The following is a 20,124-nucleotide window of genomic DNA, read 5'->3' on the forward strand; positions in this document are numbered from 1 at the left end:
AAAATGCCTTTCTTGCGCAGTTTTTAGTTTCAGGGCCATACTTTTATTAAGAAAAAAATCAAATCATGTATTGTTGTAAACAGTTATCTCTCTTCAAAAGCTGCATATTATTTTGGATTGTTTGGGGCCTGATTTGATTACAAAAATAAAAACTCTGTGTAGTTCCTGTCTGTACAGTATAAATGCAATAGAGACTATGAGCCAGCAGAAATGAGCGTTCAGCATATGAAAAATGCACAGAGGGTAACTCAAGGATACATCTGCAATAACTCTTAATATTAAAGTGTGGATGAGCAGTAGATTTCCAACTACTGTTGTATTTCACTGATGCTTTTATCCATTTAAAAGTGTCTTTGGGGTTTGCAGTTTATTAAAACATGTATTCCCCATATTGACTTGTTTGTCTGGCCTACAGTAGGTTTACATGTAATCTTTTGTTACTATTAAGATGAACTGTGCAATTTCTCTGCCACAGGCTTCAACAAACAGAACAATATGAGGTTTTCTGTGCACTCCTTTCATCTGCCATTGGTCAAATAAACATGTAGCGCACTTTAAAAACTGGCTAAGCCGATGTTGCTGTGATGGTCTGGACAGGATGCTCAAACAAAAAGAGGCTTGTTTAATACTCTTGCTTACAAGTACAGTACTATTACAAATTTAGTGGTCAGTAAGATTTTTTAATGTTTAAAAAAAAAAGAGACTTGTATGCTTACCAAAGCTGCATTTGTTTGATTAAAAACACAGTAAAACATTGTGAAATACGACGGTTGTCGTTTTCCCAGTCGCTTATAAAACAATGCCTCACGTGTAGGCCTACTCACAGGGGAGCCGAGGCTCATTAAATATGCAAAGCTTATCCAATCATAGCAGTGGGCGTTTACTTCCAAGTCTTCAGTGCGGCACGCCCATAAAAACCGAGCGTTCCTTGAGAGAGGCTCAAAACCAGGGCAGAAAATATATTACTTATCCATTATGATGTTTTTTAATGTAAAAACCACGCAAACGTAATAAGTTGACCTCAGACAACAGTATAAAATAAAAAAAACAGTTCATGACACCTTTAACATTACTGTAAATTAGCAGTTCAACTGATTTATCAATTTCTTGGTTGATTTATACATTTCTTGAGTAGCACAAAAGGACCCCCATAGGTCTATGGTAGGTCAACATGCAGTGTTAGCAGTTGCGTTAATGTGTTTCTGACCTGTTCTAGAAGGTCCTCCACCTTCCTCTGCCAGCTCTCCCTGGCGGAGCACATATCCTGATCTTTATTCTGTGCCAGCTGGGTGAGCGCTGACCTTTTATTCTCCTCATGCTCTTCACGCAGTTCCTCACGGAGTTTTTTACACTCTTGCCTGTGGACACACACACAAAGATACACACTAAGGATCACTGTTCAGTGCTTATACATAAACTAAATTTTTTGCTGAGACCTTTTGACATAAATCTGATAAAAAACCAGGACAGATTTGGTTTCTGATGTTGCATACATTTAAATATAAAACACATAAATAAAGCTCTATACCGGGTGAGAGGTCCGTTGATCATTAATGGCTGCTAAATGGGCCGGCCCCCGTTCGCACGCTCCACAAATCTTTTTAAAGCACCTACATTTCTCTGCTCGGCAGCAGCGGAGGTCACAGAGGAGGTTAACCGTCACATTATGTGGCGTAATTGCAGGACGTCATGAGAGTGTGGCGCTGGGCTTAAATCCATGATTATTAAGTCTGTGCTACAGACTGTTGTAAAAAAAAAAAAAAAAATAACCTCACACACTCTGAGATACTGTGAAAACCTTTTAAAGGTGTGAAATTAGACTTAATTGCTGCTTAAGAGGAAATGGAAGTTGTAATGGGAGTTTGGGCACCTTGATAGCCGCCCGAGACCACAGCAATAAGCACTGAGACGTGATTGGATTTTTACAAAACATGCTGATTTATCTGTTCATTTCTGGTGGCAAAAAACTCTAATTGATAATGTACTGCAGAGCAGCATTTATTTACTGTGAAGCATCAAGGGTTTTGTGCAAGGTGCTGTATAAATATAAAAATATGTATATTTATTATTAATTTTTTTCAGGATGCAGTCAGCATGTTGTAATGGCATCTTTTTATGAATGAAGGCCAGTCTCACTAATGTCTCTATGAAACATTAATGACGTTACATTACAGTATAACTGAAAGCTACCAATTTCAAAATGTATTAGGCTTTAAAAAATAACAACTTTTAATTTAATTGAACTTAAAAAAAATCTTTACATAAACCCATTATAATAAATGTCAAGTCAAGTCAACTTTATTTATATAGCGCTTTTAACAATGCAGATTGTTTCAAAGCAGCTTCACAGTGTTAAACAGGAAAATAATGCAACAGAATTTTATTCAGCCGTATAGCCATTCCGGAGAAATTTCAATTATCATACAGTGACAGTGTTGGCTTTAGATCAGTAATTAGAACAGTAATTTAGTTTATATGGTTAATTTAGTTTAATAATTAGATTTATTTGGATATTTAATTGAAAAAATGAAGAAAAATGTAGTGAAATTTAGTGTCCCCAACTGAGCAAGCCAAGCCAGAGGCAACAGTGGCAAGGAAACCAAAACCCCATCAGGTGACCTTATGGAGAAAAATAAACCTTGGGAGAAACCAGGCTCAGTCGGGGTGCCAGTTCTCCTCTGGCCAATTAACAAACAGCGTATGATTATTATTCAGACAACTTTATAGGTCAATAAAAGATCGGAATATTCGAAAGATCAGAGGCAACACGCCAGAGACGGGTTTCTTGAGGATGATGTGTTGATTAAATAATTATTAAAGTGCAATATTCGAAGGATCAGAGTCATCACGCCGGAGACGGGTTTATTGAGGATGACATATCGATTTAACAATTATTAAATTGTAATATTCGAACAATCGGAGTCATCACGCCGGAGACGCGTTTATTGAGGATGCCGTGTCGATGAGGTAATTTCAGGGGGAGTCAAAGTTATATTTACCCAACGCCTGTTAGAGTCTACACAGAAATTGAATAAAGTTATTAACACCTGTCTTAACTGCATAAATAATAAATTAAATATAGATTAATCATCATTAAAGCTAAAAAAAAAAAAAATCTGTTCCCGTTGTTCTTTGATGAACATTAATGACAGACATCATCAGTGGCGGCTGTCACTTTAAGATCGGCCGCTGCCGAACATGACGCGGATCTGACGCGTTGTCACGCGCATCTTATTTTCTCACCTTCATTTAAGAGACGTTATTTAACTAATTTAAGACTCCTAATATGAGAATACTCAGCAAAACTGGCATTTTGGCGAAATTCTCTGTGTGGTTGTTATTTTTTGTTCAAGAGCGAAAGAGAACTCGTGTGCACGGGACTGGCGTGCTCGCGTGTGTGTGTGTGTGTGTCAGGGTGTCCCTCGATCAGCTCCCTCTAAAAAATGCTGGGTTAAAAACAAAATGGACTAATCCAGCAATTGGGTTGTTTTAACCCAATGAATGGGTTGTTTTAACCCAGTGAATGGGTTGCTTTAACCCAGCAATTGGGTTGTTTTAACCCAGTGAATGGGTCGTTTTAACCCAGCGGTTGGGTTAAATGTTTGCTTAAAACAACCCAATCACTGGCTTAAAACAACCCAATTGCTGGGTTAGTCCATTTTCAACCCAACTTGGGTTGTTTTAACCCAGCATTTTTTAGAGTGTAGGTGGTAAATCAGTATATTGTGTACATGAATGTGGCCAACTCCCTGATCAGTGCCCTGACTACTGAACTAGGGAGCCCACACAGACAGGACATTGACATACAGCGCGTATATATGCAAATACATACATACATACATACATACAATTATCTAAAAAATTATATATAATTAATATAATATAATGCATTCATGAATAATAATTGTGAAGAAAGAATACATGAAATTCGGTATGAACAAAAGTCAATATGAACACTGAAAATGTAAATGATAAAAGAGTATACATGTAAAAGGGATTATGCATATCTTTGAATATGTATACTTTCTTTTACATCTAAAAAAAAATGTCATTACATTTTTGACTTCACTTCATTTGAAATGGTAAAAGTTCATTTTAAATCGTCCTGCAGTCTGACATTTTTTTTAAATACTAAAATTCTAAAAATACAAAATATCTAATATAATTATAATATAATAATAATAAATTAATATAATATAATAAAGAATGAATAATTATGAAGAAGAATTAGCCATATTTTGTGTAAAATTGTATTAGATGGAATACAGCACGTAACACTGCAAAAAAACCCTTCTAAAACTATTCAAAGTATGCATTATACATCCAGTTAATAGATATTTGCCTTTATTTAATTTAGGCAAAAAGGTTGGAGTTATGGACGAGGTTAGACATGTTTCATGAGCTGCATGTTCAAATGCAAATCTTCAGGTTTTTCAGACATCTGGGGTAAATTTTAAATGCAGTTTCGCCTCTAAAAGTATAGCCAAGTCAGAAACAAACCCACACACAGTAACTGAGTCATCCAGTCATGCGGTGCATTACAAGAGGAGGTGGTGAATTAACCAGCAGTTCTGCTCAGTATGCGGCTTCATAAACTTTATGTACCTTTACGAAGAGTCCATTTGTCTTCATAAATGATCTCAGTGCAAAGCTGTCAGTCCAGCAAACAAAAATGGCATAAACTGTTTTGATTTGTTGCACTCGGCACAATCATGCTTGCGATATCCAGACGGCGCTGCCTCAAAGGGGAGGATCCATCTGGAGTTTTTATGAAAATCATTGTGTGCGGTGCAGCTGTGAGCGTAATTGCACAACGCAAATTCAAGTGTTGATGAAGTGAGTGATTGTTTAAGACTGTGCAAACACGAGTGTGTCTGACAGATCAGCCTGATGATGAACAAACCCTGGCAACACAAAGTCTGCTTGTAAACATCACACACCGAGGAAGCCCTTGTTTAGGCTAACTTTATATTCTCCTACATGCTAAAACATTTCATCCTGATATATTTTCTTTCCCTTCACATCTCAACAAATTCTCACCTTTTTAACCCTTGACAGACAGTTTTCTCCACAACTACAATGTTTAATCCAGTGTTGCTATTAACTAAAAGTAAAACTATTAAAAACTGTTTTCATTCATTGAAATAATGCTGAAAAAAAATAAAATATAACCATTAGAAAAGCTTAAACTTAAAGGAAAATCTGAAATGTTGCTTTGGCAACTACCTGAAATATTTAGTTATACTCAAACTGAAATTAAAATAAATAAAAGTTAAATAGAAATATTAAAAACAAACACGAATAAAAATGATAAAAGCATATAAAATTAAATAAAAAATTAAATAAAAAAGATAATATAATACTATTTAAATAACTAAATTGCACTAATTGTACTCAAATAATACTCTAATAACACTATAAAACCAAGGAGGTCTATAATTCCAGCAGAAAGCGGTCTGTTAGCATCATTAGCAACCCGTTAGCATTTCATTCCTTGTCACATGGCATTTCTACTGTAAAATTCCCACTGTAAAGCCAATTCATACCGTTTTCCATGGACTAGACCTCTTAAAAAGTCCATTAAATAAGTCCTCAGCACCATAAATGATATTAATTGAGATCATTTCTAATTGAGGACTCGATTTATCTTAGGATGTGTGGAGTCATGGAAGCTCCTAGAAATTCATAACAAGGTTCTCTTGGAATACGAGGCTCTCGGCCTAGATCCAACATCATTACCAGCACTTATTTTGAGAAATAATTAGCTCCCCAAAAAACAAGTTTAAGTCCAAATATCATGCTCCAGGGCAGCACCATCCTCAGCAAATCTTGTGGAAAATGAGTTACAGAGGATGAAATCCAATAAATGCCTTGTAGATTTGTCATTAAAGCATGTTGAATGCCTGCTTAGGGCCTATTCAACTTCAACCTTCCCAGTTAGCTCCTTTTTATCGTTCACGGTTTTGGTGAATTAGTAACTTTGCAAAACTATGAGCACACAAAGTAGCCAAAATGTTCTTAATGGCCTTTTTGTTTTAGAACGGCCCAGACTTTTTTGAAGGCACATGATATTAAAGACCGGTTGTATGCATTGCTGATAATGAATTAGGCAGGCGGTGTTTTTTCTGAGGCGATGCCAAAACACTTATGGGAACTTTACAGGGTATACAAGTCATCTATTAGCTTGGCAAGGAAGGAGAGAACGTAAAAGAACGAGAAGGGCCTAGCTTGTTGACAAACCACTTAAACGGATAGTTCAACAACAAATGAAAAATGAAAAAAATTTGTTTACCCTCCCATCATATCATGGACCACAATGTTCAGGATTGATTTCATGACTTGCAAAACTATTCTTACTTTGACTTTGTAAATACCCTTCCACACCTTTTTTATTCCCAAAATACGAATGAATGATTCATTAATTCATTAATTTTATGAATTAATGAATTAATATTATATGTGAATATTATTATTTTTTATAATTATTTGTATTAATAATATTACTTATTACATTAACTCTATTACTTGTATATACTGTATTACTTAACCCATAAAACAAACTCACATAACAATCAAAGAAACAAACAAGCAATCGAGGAAATAAATAAACAAACAAATAATGGAATTATTATTATTAATTTATCTTATATTATAAATTATAATATAAATTATTATTTATAATACAATACATTCTCAATTTCTGAATATTAAACAAATATTAAAATAATTAGTATACAAATATTTCATTATTTATATAATTAATATAGAATTACACAATGAATTACTAACATGTATCTTATTATACAGGTTTCCCATACAAAACAATCAACTCAATAGTTTCTATTGCTCTCTTCAAAAGTTACAAATAAAATAAAATAAAAAACATAAAAATATTCAGAATAAAAGTACTAAAATGTTTGTATTATTAATTACTTTTTTATTTGCTTTTTGCACAATTGTTAGACCTTGTACTAATGATTAACCCCAAAATTATTAAACATAAATAAATAACTGTTAAAAATAATAAAATTATTATTATTATTATTATTATTATTAATATTATTGTTTATCTTACATTATAAATTATAATATAAATTATTATTTAGAATACAATACATTATTAATTACTTTTTATTTGCTTTTTTTGCACAATTGTTGGACCTTGCACTAATGTCAAATAAATAAATAAATAAATAAATAAATAAATAAATAAATACATTTAATTATTATTATCTATTTTACATTATAAATTATAACAAATTATTTATTATAAAATAACTAAATTATTTATATTATTAATTATATTTTTTTAACCTTGCACTAAATTTAAGGTGTACTTGTCCCAAAGGGAAATGTGTCAAAAAAACAAACAGACAGACAGACAAACAAACAAACAAACAAACAAACAAAAAACAAACAGACAGACAGACAAACAAAAAACAGACAGACAAAAAAAACAGACAAACAGGCAGACAAACAAATAAAACAAAAAAACAAAGACAAACAAACAAACAGACAGACAGACAGACAAACAAACAAACAAAAAACAAATACAAACAAACAGACAGACAAACAAAAAACAGACAGACAGACAGACAGACAAACAAACAAAAAACAGACAGACAAACAAACAAACAAACAAACAAACAAAAAACAAAGACAGACAGACAAACAGACAAACAAAAAACAGACAGACAGACAGACAAACAAACAAAAAACAGACAGACAGACAAACAAACAAAAACCGACAGACAGACAGACAGACAGACAACCGACAAACAAACAAAAAACAAAGACAGACAGACAAACAAACCAAAAACAACAAACAAACAAACAGACACACATAGACAGACAGACAATAGATGGATGGATGGATTTGTTGAACTATTATGTTAGAGAAAGAAGTATTTTATATGGAGTTCTTTAAGGGACAGGCTTGTCCACATATTTTGATGATGATCCTTATTCAACATGGTAAGAAATATTTCTGAGGGCACGTTTCCAAGAACTCCCACTCATGTAACACAGAAACATGTGCTCGTACCGGAGTGTCTCGGTCCACTTCAGCTCGAGCTCCAGGGCCATCTTATCCATTTTGAGCTTCTCTTCCTCTTTGGTGGAGATGAGTTTGGCATCATGCTGTTGTTTCTGAGTCTCCATCTCTCCCTGAGGAAAAGAACAAGAGCGAACATTAGCTCTGATGAGCCATTAAGTGCATGACCTGTAATTGTGAGGTCTAACACGCGGCACTCAGGACGAGAGGGAGGGCCCTTCTTCACAGCTATCAATCATACTGGAGCCAGGAGATGGAAATCCATTTTCATTTCTCAACTCACTCATTTCTTTTCTCATGCACACACAGGTCTGATTCATTATACATGGTCACTCGGAGAAACTGTGATTCAGGTCAAGGACACAGGAAGAGGAACCATGAAGAGCCCTCTCTAATGAAGTGTCACAAAGGGGCCAAAAATGCAGGTGGCTGTAATTCAACAGGGCATTTATAACACACCTCATTGCAGGTGTTTTTAGAAGCTATTTATGGGAACTGAGGGCAAACGCAGTATATTAAAAAATACCCACATCAAACCTGGCAGCACCGACTGAGTTAAGTGACTTTGAAGTATGAAGTATCATTCTCATTTTTAGAGCAATTGCTTATGGTAATAGACCTGAAGGGCTGTTAGAAGGTTGCTGGTCTCTCTGAGTCTGGCTCGCGTGGCATCCAGCTCTTCTAGAAGCTTCTTCTGGGCATCCTTCAGATTGGAGATGTGTCCCTCAGCAGAACCGAGTCCATGCTCTCCCTGCTTCACCAGCTCTTGGAGTCGACTCACCTGAGAAACAGTAAAGGCCATTACATACTCCGCAAGAACAGAGAAAATAGTTCTCGCTCCCAGGGCTGAGAAAACAAAATGACAGCCCTGTTTTGGGAGTTCTCGCAGCTTGTTCTCGACACATCATCTGAGCAGAACTTTCTTGTGGGTGTCTGATAACTATTGTGTGATTGGTCAGAAATATAAAGTGGGCGGGGTTAATGCGGAGAAACAGAAATGTTATGCACCTGCTTTTCTTGTGGAGTATGGAATGTCCTGGCCAGAACGAACTTTGTTCTTGTTCTTGCCACCTTGAGAAAATGAACAAATTTCTTTGTTCTTGCTGAGTATGCACCAAGCTTAAAGGGGTACTTCACCATTGGAAAGATGAATGTGTATTTAAATTGGGTCATTTATGTAGTAGAAATGTGAAATTATTGGTGCCTTCTAGACCGAGAAAAGCCAGCAAATGTATTTTTGGCTCGTATGGATGAAAGACAACAACTCCCAGAATGCACTTGCTTTGCTGCACTACGAGGCCACTCCCAAGCCACGCCTACCGGTTTCATCACTTGCCCACCACGGCACCACCCCACCGTCGTTTTGATTTTTATAGTAGTAATAAAATAATTTAGTTCAGTTAGAGAACAGACAATACAATTAAAAACTGAACGTGTCTGCTCAACACAGCACGAGCCGAACGAGAGTCGCAGCACAAACACAGCAGGAGTCAGATTTCATTCATCACGAGAGTGAGGAGCTGACAGACAAGATGTTCGTGGAAGATTTGGTTTCAAATGTAAAAGCGCCTATTTAAGTAAGTTTGTCATTGTACTGTACTGTTGTTGGGTTTTCATTAAGAATAATAGGCTAATGAACCCACAATTCAAGCAACCCGCCGCCGAATTGGTGCTAATTCTATACCGAAACTAAAGTGAGCACGGCCGCCCGGCATTCATTCACAGCCACATTGTCATTCATTCAGTTCATGCCTAAAGGTTAATTTTCATAGGAATTCATTGAAAACACTCGCTTGCTCCGCAACGCTCCGTTATGAATGCCCGAGCGGCCGTGCTCATTTTACATTCTGTGAGTGAGATCCCACCCCTATGGGCGGGTTGAAAACACGCGGAACTAACTCCTACTATTGGCTATAGTCTCTAGCCTCTGGCCAAAAAAGCCTCCGATGACGCAAAATTACGATATTTGCGTTATTGGAGGATTTTCCCAGACATAAAATACATAAATCTCTCGTCTCAGGGGGCTATGAGGGGGGGAAGCACAATCATTCGAATATACTACCGGTTTCTACTGATACAAAGCTTAATGCTAATCCTTTAAGTTACTTGAAGTAACCCTTTAGCCTCTTAACAAGCGCCCCATTTTTTAGGAATTCTTTGAAAACGATATACCCAAATGAAAATGTCTGCAGCTCTTAAACCCTATGGTCTATATTCATAAACCTGGTCTTATTTTAAACTAGACACTTGAAATATTGCTACCCAAGAGTCATAATAACTCAAAGTAATATGGGAACAGAGTAATATACATGTAAATATACATGTAAGTGACTCACGTTTTTTGTTTTTTGTTTTCACTTAGGGAAAAAAATATTATAATTTAATGTTAAGAGCCTGAAAATAACTTAAATATAAAACTGAATGTCTAATCATGTCATGATTCAAATATGAGGATGATTCTCTCAGTAATGTGGCTTCTGTGAGCTTTTATGTCAAGAAAAGTCTAGGCGTCATTTCAAAAAGGCCATTTATTTCAGAACATTTGCTATTGTAAAGAGTAGTTTTTCATTCAAATAAATCTGCAATAAACTGCAATATACTACTAATTATAATGGATAAACAGTTACTGAAAAACTAAAGCAACTATTTACAGAGATTACAAAGTGTAAAAAACTCATTTAGCTGATGGGAAGCGTCTGTGAGAGACAGCGCGCTCCACTGCAGCTGGCCATGGAGAACGCGCAGCCAGCGCGCAAAAACAGTATTCACCAAAGCCTACTTACGCAAACTGCGCAAGATAATGCCTTTTGATTGGTTACTAAGTCCATCAATCAAACCTTTGTTGGAAAGGCATTGGCTGGGCACCGAGTGCCTTTATCCAACGAAAACCATGGGCGCAATGATTGACAGCTCACCAAGCCTGTAAGGCACTTCCTCTATATGATGCATCCCAGAAGAGTCTCTGATTGAAGGAGAGAGACGAGGGAGGGCTTAAAATACGTGGGAGAAGCCATTCTAGCAGGGGGAGTTTGCCAGACACGGAATAGAATCGATATTTCATTGAAAATGGACATGATTGATCACGCTAACTCAAAACTCTCTTGCAAACAACGGAGGATTTTTAGTTTTTTCCCTATTTTTTCGTTGTTTTGGATTAAAAAGTGGGATGCATTTTGAAGAATGGACTCTTACACAGAGATGTATGCGGGTGTTTATTGGATTCGTCCGATCTGATCTGAACGACAGGAGATGAAAGATGAGTAACGCTGATATTTTGCTAATGTTTACATGGATGGTCCTTTAGCGTTTCATTTAACCCTTTCCTCTCTGGTGTATTTATTGCAAAAACAAGTTCAGAACATGAATCTTGAGTGTTTTAGCTTTCAAATGATGCATAGTTTGTGATAGTTGATTGAATATTTTGTATAAAACAAAAGTAAATAAAAGTACACACCCCCCCACTTCCGTCAACCCCCCCGTCCACGATCCGATGCGGGTTAAGAAGTTAAATTACTTGCTTTTGAGGTTTCACATATTTAAAAAAAATCAACAAAAATTTTTCTATAGCTCTCTTCAAAAGTTATTATAATTTTTTTTAATTATAAAAAAACTCTGAATAAAATTAATTAAAAAATTCTATTATTAATGACTTTTTATTTGCTTTTTGCACAATTGTTAATAATGATTAACCCAATTAAACAAAATTATTAAACATAAATAAATAACTCCATTTCATTCCCTAGTGAGCAACATAAGCAGCTACCAACTATTTAACAGGTCTTAGTGGGTCTGTTGACTGGTCTTGGAGGGGTTTGGGGTACTTTTCACCCTGCTAAAAACAGATGAAGACCAGCCTAGGTCAGCTGAGAAACCAACTAGGCCCAGCAAATCAGCAGGATAACTTCTAAAAACGGCATTCTAACCGAAATGTAACCTCTTAAGATCTGAGATGCTTTTCAGGCACTTAAAAGTCTCTCAGATTCTTAAAGTTCAATCCAATAGAGATGCTGAAGTTAGCATGTTTCTAAATCAACAACTCTATGCTGGAACGCAAATAAAAATACTGTACACAACATATAAATAATGAATGATATAGTGCTTTTTAAGACTCAACTCAACAGCCTTCAAATGGGGAGCATGGCTAAATACGTAGACTTGGTGGATAATGGGTTTCTAGACGGTGCAAGAAGCTGGTCATCATCTTCGACGAGCAACAAATCAGCTTACAGTGATCAGGCAGGATTTTGGAACATACAGTTATTAATGAGCTGAAGACCAGCTTAGAAACCACAGTTACCATATTTCAAAACACAGATCCCATCTTAAGATGGATCTTCCAGCAAGTTTAGAGTTTCTAAACTTACCAAGCATGACTCAAAAAGTAAATGAAACATCACTAAATTGAATGATAGGGTAATAATCAGTGATGCTGCTTCTCTTCAGGGGTCTCCTTGGCCCATTTGCAGCTGTGGTTAAGTAATATGGGACCCAGCCAGATTTGTGTACCGGAAGCCCATTAAAACACATTGAGACTAATGAGATGATAAACACATGACACTGAAATTAATCACCTCCTCCCTCTGCTTCCGTGCCTTCCTTTCTACCTGCTAAATCACTTTCACAGAGACAGCATAGGGTTTTAAAAAGAATGGACGATACTCAGAGGCGAACCAACATTGAGTGGGGGCCCCAGGCAAAATTAATCAATGAGGCCCTATTAAATGTTTTTGTTTTATGTTAATATATCTTCGTTATCTAACTTTACAACATACAAAAAGTAGTCAAAATACATCTAACAAAAAATATATATATATATATTTTTAAGTGTTTTAATTTTTAAAACATTAAAGTGCTTTTTGTTTAATTAACAAAATGTCAATCTTTATCTTCGTAATGTAAGATACAATACAATATCTTCAAAATACAGTAAGCTTCATATTGATAACCAGTTGTCACCTTAAAAACGGTGCTTTGTGTGGTGGTGACAGGAAAATTCCATTCTCCGCATATAGAAATATATGGTTATCATTATAATGTAATCTTTATTTTATTAGTTTATCAACTAGCCGATTACATAAGCAGAGAGTATTTGTTTTGGTAATTTGTTTGTTTAAAAGTACACATTTCAAGCTTTCTATAGGCTAGATATGTTTCTCATATATAGCCTATGTGAGGCAAGAAGCCTACGCTTAGTTTCGGTCCATTTATGAGATGCGCTGCAGACTATAGAACGAAAGAAAGCGCGCGTCCTGTTTGTTCTGTATGACCATCAATTATAGAGTATTTTAAGTTGTTTTCTCTGTCAGGAAAAAAAATGCCAGTGACCGCGCTGGCGCCTTCATGTCATGCAAGCGCGCTATACTTCAGCTTCCACACTCCACACAAACACTTGGATATGTGCCGAATAAAAACGCATATTTATCTAGGTTAACATTAGAGCAAACGGCCAAACCAGACGGATAATTCCTCTTCATGCTTATTTGTTAAGCATGAAGAGAACTTATCCCAGGGTATCTGCAGGTTATTAATCCATTATTAATTAAATTTAAGACCTATATCACGCAATAAAAAAAATTAAAAAAAACGTACAAAAGGAAATGCAGAATCATAAAATAACTTGCAAAGCAAATTCATTTATTCAAATTGAACAAAGTATTAGTAAACTTGCACTTCCTCAGCTTAATCCCACCAGGATTAATATACAAACACACTACCGGTCAAAAGTTTGAGAACGGTAAGATTTTTTTAATGTTTTTACAGAAGTCTCTTCTCACCAAGGCTGCATTTATGTTATAAAAAAATACAAAAAAGCTGTAATATTGTGATAGTTCTGTTGTGAACTGATTTCTATGTGAATTAGGGATGCTCCGATCAGGATTTTTGCTGCCGATACAGAGTACCGATTTTTTTGTCATGGTGATCGGCCCCGATATGATTCCAATGCTTCACTGATTTGTAAACTCTCTGATCACTGTTAACCTTTTTTTCAGATAAAAAAAAAAAAACTATAGATGTTGCCTTTATTATATTTTTATGGTAATTATGTAATGTAATGTAACTATTGTTTTAACAGGGTACTAAATAATCACAAGAATTATTCATTATACAGTGAACATTTTAATATGCCTTTTAAATGGGGTTTCTGCATTATAGGCTACGCGTATCAGGATACTTAAAGTAAATAGATTTTTTTTTTTAATCCAAATAGAAAAACTTAGAAAATACAGCCCTATTAAATAACTTAATAGGGCTGTATTTTCTACGTTTTTCTATTTGGATTTAAAAAAAAATCTGTATTTATTTTAATAATAATTTTATTTCACATCCTGCCCAATGATGTCCTAAAAACAATGTTGATATTGAAGGCTATAAACAAATACAGTGAATGTAATGTAGGCATGTATTAATCATTTTGTTTTTTAATTCACTGAACTAAAAATGAAAGTAAAAACAAAAGCATATTAGCTTATATTTGATTACCCAATTATAATGGTCACTTTCATAAAAATATACATACTTGTAGGTTTAAAATTCTACATATGGCACATTTATTGTCCAACAGCAAATATTTTAGAAATATGTATAGGCCTACTTTAGTCAGAATTATTGCGTTATATTGCGCAGCGCTCCGTCTGTTTGGCGCGGATGCGCGCGGCGGCATATATATATATGATATATGAGTCCGAATTTTAGCGGAGATTCACATGCATAAAGGCTCGTCGTCTCCTGACAGCAAAATGGACATATTTGCATGACTTTCTAACATTTACAGATGGAGAATATCCCTGTGAAATGTAAGTTAATGCACTGAGGAAAGCACCACATTTCAAACGCATTAAACACCACAGGTAGGCTATCTGTCAGCACAAGTATCTCTCAGAGCATCTGACAGGGCAAGATGCTTTAAACTATAGCCTACGTGTTATCTATATCTTACCAGTTATTTTAAAGCCCTTAATATAAAGCATGTGTCATGTTTAGGACAAACATGTTTAGGCTATCACACACACACACACACACACACACTCTCTCTCTCTCTCTCTCTCTCTCTCTCTCTCTCTCTCTCTCTCTCTCTCTCTCTCTCTCTCTCTCTCTCTCTCTCTCTCTCTCTCTAAAACGCTGCAGGAGCATTTCAATGAGCAAGAGGTAGCGTTACATGGACGTAGGAAAATTAAGACCCGTTTACAATTATTTGACCTAGAACTCAATACTTCAGCGAATTTAAGACTTTTTAAGGCCTTAAAATGTTGATTTTGAATTTAAAGACATTTAAGACTTTTTAAGATCCCGCGGGTACCCTGATTATCCGTCTGGTTCGCTCAAATCCTGCATTTTCTACAGTTTGAAGAAGGCGGCCGATGCGAGGTAACGAAAGCATTACCAACGCAACGAGAGAGGGGGCCCCACTAAGGGGGATGCAGAGATGTCGCTGCATGCTTATATGACTATTTCTGATTGTTTAAATGATCAGCCCTCGGGGGCCCCCTCAAAATGCGGGGCCCCAGGCAAGTGCCTGCCTTAGTTGCCTGCCCTATTGCGACGCCTCTGACGATACTAAGCAACACAGCAGTGTGCTGTAGTTTAAACAGCAAACGTTCCTAACAATGACTACATGGATTTACATGCACCCTCATAATGCATTTGAATGAGATTTAGGCAATATTGTGATTAAACCCATTGTAAGGGTTCCACCAGTAGTGGGCACTTGTGCGATGTAAGCAATGACATACATCCGAGTGAACGAGACGGAGGGAATTAATGCTGAGTTCAGACTGCACGATTTTCTATGAGGCGCCACGTAGGATTTAAATCAAACTTCGCTTATCAATACATACATAACACACGTGCATATACACCTATAAATTACTCGCATATACATGTATACTATTGGATGTTCAAAATACATATATGAAATACACGTGCACACTAATATGAAATCCACACCAATACAAATTATGTTAGTAATGAATGCATACACACTCGTGAATAACTTGCATATACATATAAACTTGACGCACGCATAGTAAATATCGCATATAAACTTCCATGCATATACACCTATAAACACTCGCACATACATATACACTCACTGCACGCAGACACACCTATACACACTCGCACATACATATAAACTTCCATGCATATACACCTATAAACACTCGCACATACATATAAACTCGATGCGCGCATACACATCCATTAAACACTCGCGCACACATACAAAATAAAACGTGGATGCATGCGTTAGTTGTGTATATATGTATATGCGAGTGATTTCATATGTAGATGTGCGTGAACTTTTCAGTGCAAACGGAAGGCATTTCAGTGTAAAAGGAAGTCATTAATGGGGTCTTCCTCATGCAGATCGACATGAATTTCAGAGTGACCTTAATAGCTGTTACGAAGTGTTTTATTTGCTTGTTCAAGGTGCAATGAAGACGATATCAGGCCTCTTAAGTTTTGAACTGAGTTCAGAGTGAGATTTTGGCGACGGCAGCAGGGGATTGGGTGGGGACGAGGTTCTGATCTGAAAAATGACACTAATTTGTATAAATAAATAATGATATTTTTTTTTATTTAATTTAACATTTCTGTGTGTGTGTGTGTGTGTGTGTGTGTGTGTGTGTGTGTGTGTGTGTGCATAGTATTAATTCTTGCATTTCTCTATTTCCAAGAAATATGTCAGGGAAGAGGCAAATTAATAATCCATAATAATTTGGAATATTTCTTTTCAGAATTTACTGTGTTGTAAATATAATTTATTCTGAAGCAATAGTCTCACCAGTGTTCAATCAGCTTTGAGATATTTAAATCTGCATATCTTTGATATTTTTACCTTTTATGAAGTGCATTTTCCCATAATTTTATATAGCCTATGATTCAGCTTTCATTTTTATATTCTTAAATTTGATCTATAGGCTAAATAAGACACTGTAGGGCTGTTGCCAATCAAATTAAATCATTAACACTGAAAAATGTTATGAGATTGTTTTAAATATTTTTGAATATACAATTAAGAATATTTTTGAATATACAATTAAGAAATGTTGGAAAGAAAACACTAAACTAAACCACCAGTAGGTGGCAGAATGTAAACGTTGTTGTTGCGGGAATATCTAAATCTTACCCGGATACAGCAATGCTATTTTCTGATTGGCTGTTCGGTAGCTGTATTTTCTATTTGATTGGCTGGTGCGTGGCAGGGACTTCTGAACTCACTTGATTCCTCTCTAATAGCAGCGCAATTTGGTGGGCATTATCCTGGAAATTTCTCTGCGTGAGAAATACAAGGAGTGGCGTGTGAGCAGGTTGAAATGCGTGTGTGAGACTTGAGAGCCCTGTGATATATACGGCAGATGATGTTGGCCTGTTATTGATGCTTTGTACAGCAGGCGCCGATGGCCGAAACAAAGTGCGCAATTCAGTTTCTGATTCTGACTGCAGTTGAGCAGAAGGCGACACATTCGATTCAACTGAATTAGCAATTGATAATAATAGTGGGCGAAGCAAGCACATTTCGCAAAATGCCAATTGCTTCAGTTGTAGCACGATCCCTCTCCATGATTGCAAAGTTGCAAATGCGGTAAATAGGCAGGTTACAAATGACTTCCTTTTACACTGAAATGACTTCCTTTTACACTGAAAAGTTCACACACATCTACATATGAAATCACTCGCATATACATATATACACAACTAACGCATGCATCCACGTTTTATTCTGTATGTGTGCGCGAGTGTTTTATGGATGTGTATGCGCGCATCGAGTTTATATGTATGTGCGAGTGTTTATAGGTGTATATGCATGGAAGTTTATATGTATGTGCGAGTGTGTATAGGTGTGTCTGCGTGCAGTGAGTGTATATGTATGTGCGAGTGTTTATAGGTGTATATGCATGGAAGTTTATATGTATATGCGAGTATTTATAGGTCTATGCGTGCGTCAAGTTTATATGTATATGCAAGTTATTCACGAGTGTGTATGCATTCATTACTAACATAATATGTATTGGTGTGGATTTCATATTAGTGTGCACGTGATTTCATATATGTATTTTGAACATCCAATAGTATACATGTATATGCGAGTAATTTATAGGTGTATATGCACGTGTGTTATGTATGTATTGATAAGCGAAGTTTGATTTAAATCCTATGTGGCGCCTCATAGATCACTGCTCTTTTCACACTGCATGACTATCTGGGGTAGCATTCAGTCACTGCTGTGTTCACACTGCAGGGTGGATTGGCAACAAGGGGTTTCACACTGCATGACTTAACAATGGAAGAATCACTGACAACTCTCTCCTGTGCGCAAACTACAACCAAACACACGCGAGATGTGACAATTAAACAACGCCAGATCACGCGTGCATCAAACCGGAGTTCGCTCGCGAGACTGGAATTGTTATTTAAAATTATAAACTGCAGAAAGCTTGCGATCCAAATTGTCTGTGTGCTGATTTGCAGCGAAAAGGAGAAAAAGAAAAAAGATTATGCCGGAGGAAATGGTTGGGGAGACACAGGGAACAAGGATTGTGTTCGAGGTAAATAAATCATTTTGTCAGAACACATTTCACACAGCAGGAGTTTGAATCGCCGACAGGTCCAGATATTTAGCATGCCAAAGATCTCACGGGTATCACGTCTTTGATAATTCACACTGCGTGATTGTCACTCACGTGCACGAGCACCGATTTGCCTATGATTTCGGGCATTTGTTAGCGATTTCCCAAAACCTGTCGGCGAGTCAAAATCGGGCCTAAAATCGGGCAGTGTGAACTCAGCATTAGTGAGGGATGGGCTTAAAGGTGCAGTATGTAACCTTATGTACAGATAGCAGTCCAAATTCAAAATACTGGAGAAAGTTATTTCTCCCACCCCCTCCTACTCAGACTCGACGCTACTGACGAGCCTTACACTAAGATGATCAGCTAATGTATTTGCTTTTTTATACCATGCCATAGAGCTTTTTAGAAAGATGCCGATACTTTTTAGGTCAGGTAGAATCTGTGATCTCTGACCCAGTTCGTTTGCTGGCTACAATACGCAGGATGTGTTCGAAATCACCTCCTATACCCTCATTCACTATTCCCTACATTACATTCACTTGAAGGAGTGAATGAAAACGAATGTGTAAATTAGAACATTGAGTGAGCCGGAAGGGCTGCCGCTTTTACATAGTTTGTGCTTGCCGTTTAATAATTATTTGAAACTTGGCAAACTGGCAACTTCAGTAGTAATGAAAAGATTTATCTTGAACTCTTTCATGGAACTAGTATGCATAAACCTTAAAGGGGGGTTAAAAACACAGAGTTTCAGTCAATCTCATGTCAATCTTGAGTACCTATAGAGTAGTATTGTATGCTTCATATCTCTTTAGTTTTATTGTATTTATAAAAGAAAGATACACTGAACCGAGTCTTTCCGGAAAAAAAACGAGCGACTGGAGGCGTATCGTGTGGGCGGAGCTAAAGAATGACAAGTGTGCGCAGCGCTTGCGTTCAGAGCGTCTGAAATCTGTGACATCCTTAAACGTGGAAAAAACGTTATCCTAAATAAACCATTGAGATCAATCAGATTTAGCCATACATATATGATCCAGAATCAGATCTAGAGGCTGAAATTTAACAGGAGAAGCAGCAACGACGACTACAGCAGAACGTCTCAATGGGATGTACTGTAACTTATATACTTGCTTGTGTGTTTACTCATGGTTTATGAGGACATAATTTGGTTTATGGACTATTGTATGCGCCTTAATGTTAGCAGTAGCAAGCAGAACGGTTTTGCACATCAAACTAGTGTGTGTTTACATAGAAAAACAATGGGATAGTCGATAGCTAACAACACAAAGACATTTGAAGCAGTTTTACTCACCGCCTGCTTCCAACATATGACCACTAACCTTAATTGCTGGGAATTGCGACTATCCCATTGTTTTTCAAGTGGTCGTAAAAAAATAGTCACACTCAGGACCTTCGGGTCAAAAATGACCCCATATAGCCTAGATGCCAGCCGAACTTAGCCCCGCCCACAATTTTTTTTTTAGCAACAGTGTTTTAGATGTA

General features: G+C 36.5%; 1 protein-coding gene across 2 annotated transcripts in view; it reads right to left on the reverse strand.

Annotated features, from left to right (window-relative positions):
- The window catches only part of fam184ab (family with sequence similarity 184 member Ab), a 208,681-nt gene that overhangs the window by 95,766 nt on the left and 92,791 nt on the right, over positions 1 to 20,124 (reverse strand). For both annotated transcript variants that reach the window (XM_079832089.1, XM_079832090.1), the window contains exons 8-10: positions 8,673 to 8,834; positions 8,045 to 8,166; positions 1,208 to 1,358 (exon numbers count right to left, since the gene is read on the reverse strand). In XM_079832089.1, coding sequence (XP_079688215.1) covers positions 1,208 to 1,358; positions 8,045 to 8,166; positions 8,673 to 8,834 — 435 coding nt within the window. The remainder of the gene's footprint in view (positions 1 to 1,207; positions 1,359 to 8,044; positions 8,167 to 8,672; positions 8,835 to 20,124) is intronic.

Source organism: Gobio gobio, assembly GCF_949357685.1.
Source record: "Gobio gobio genome assembly, chromosome: 12".
In the NCBI taxonomy this organism is placed as follows: Eukaryota; Metazoa; Chordata; class Actinopteri; order Cypriniformes; family Gobionidae; genus Gobio; species Gobio gobio.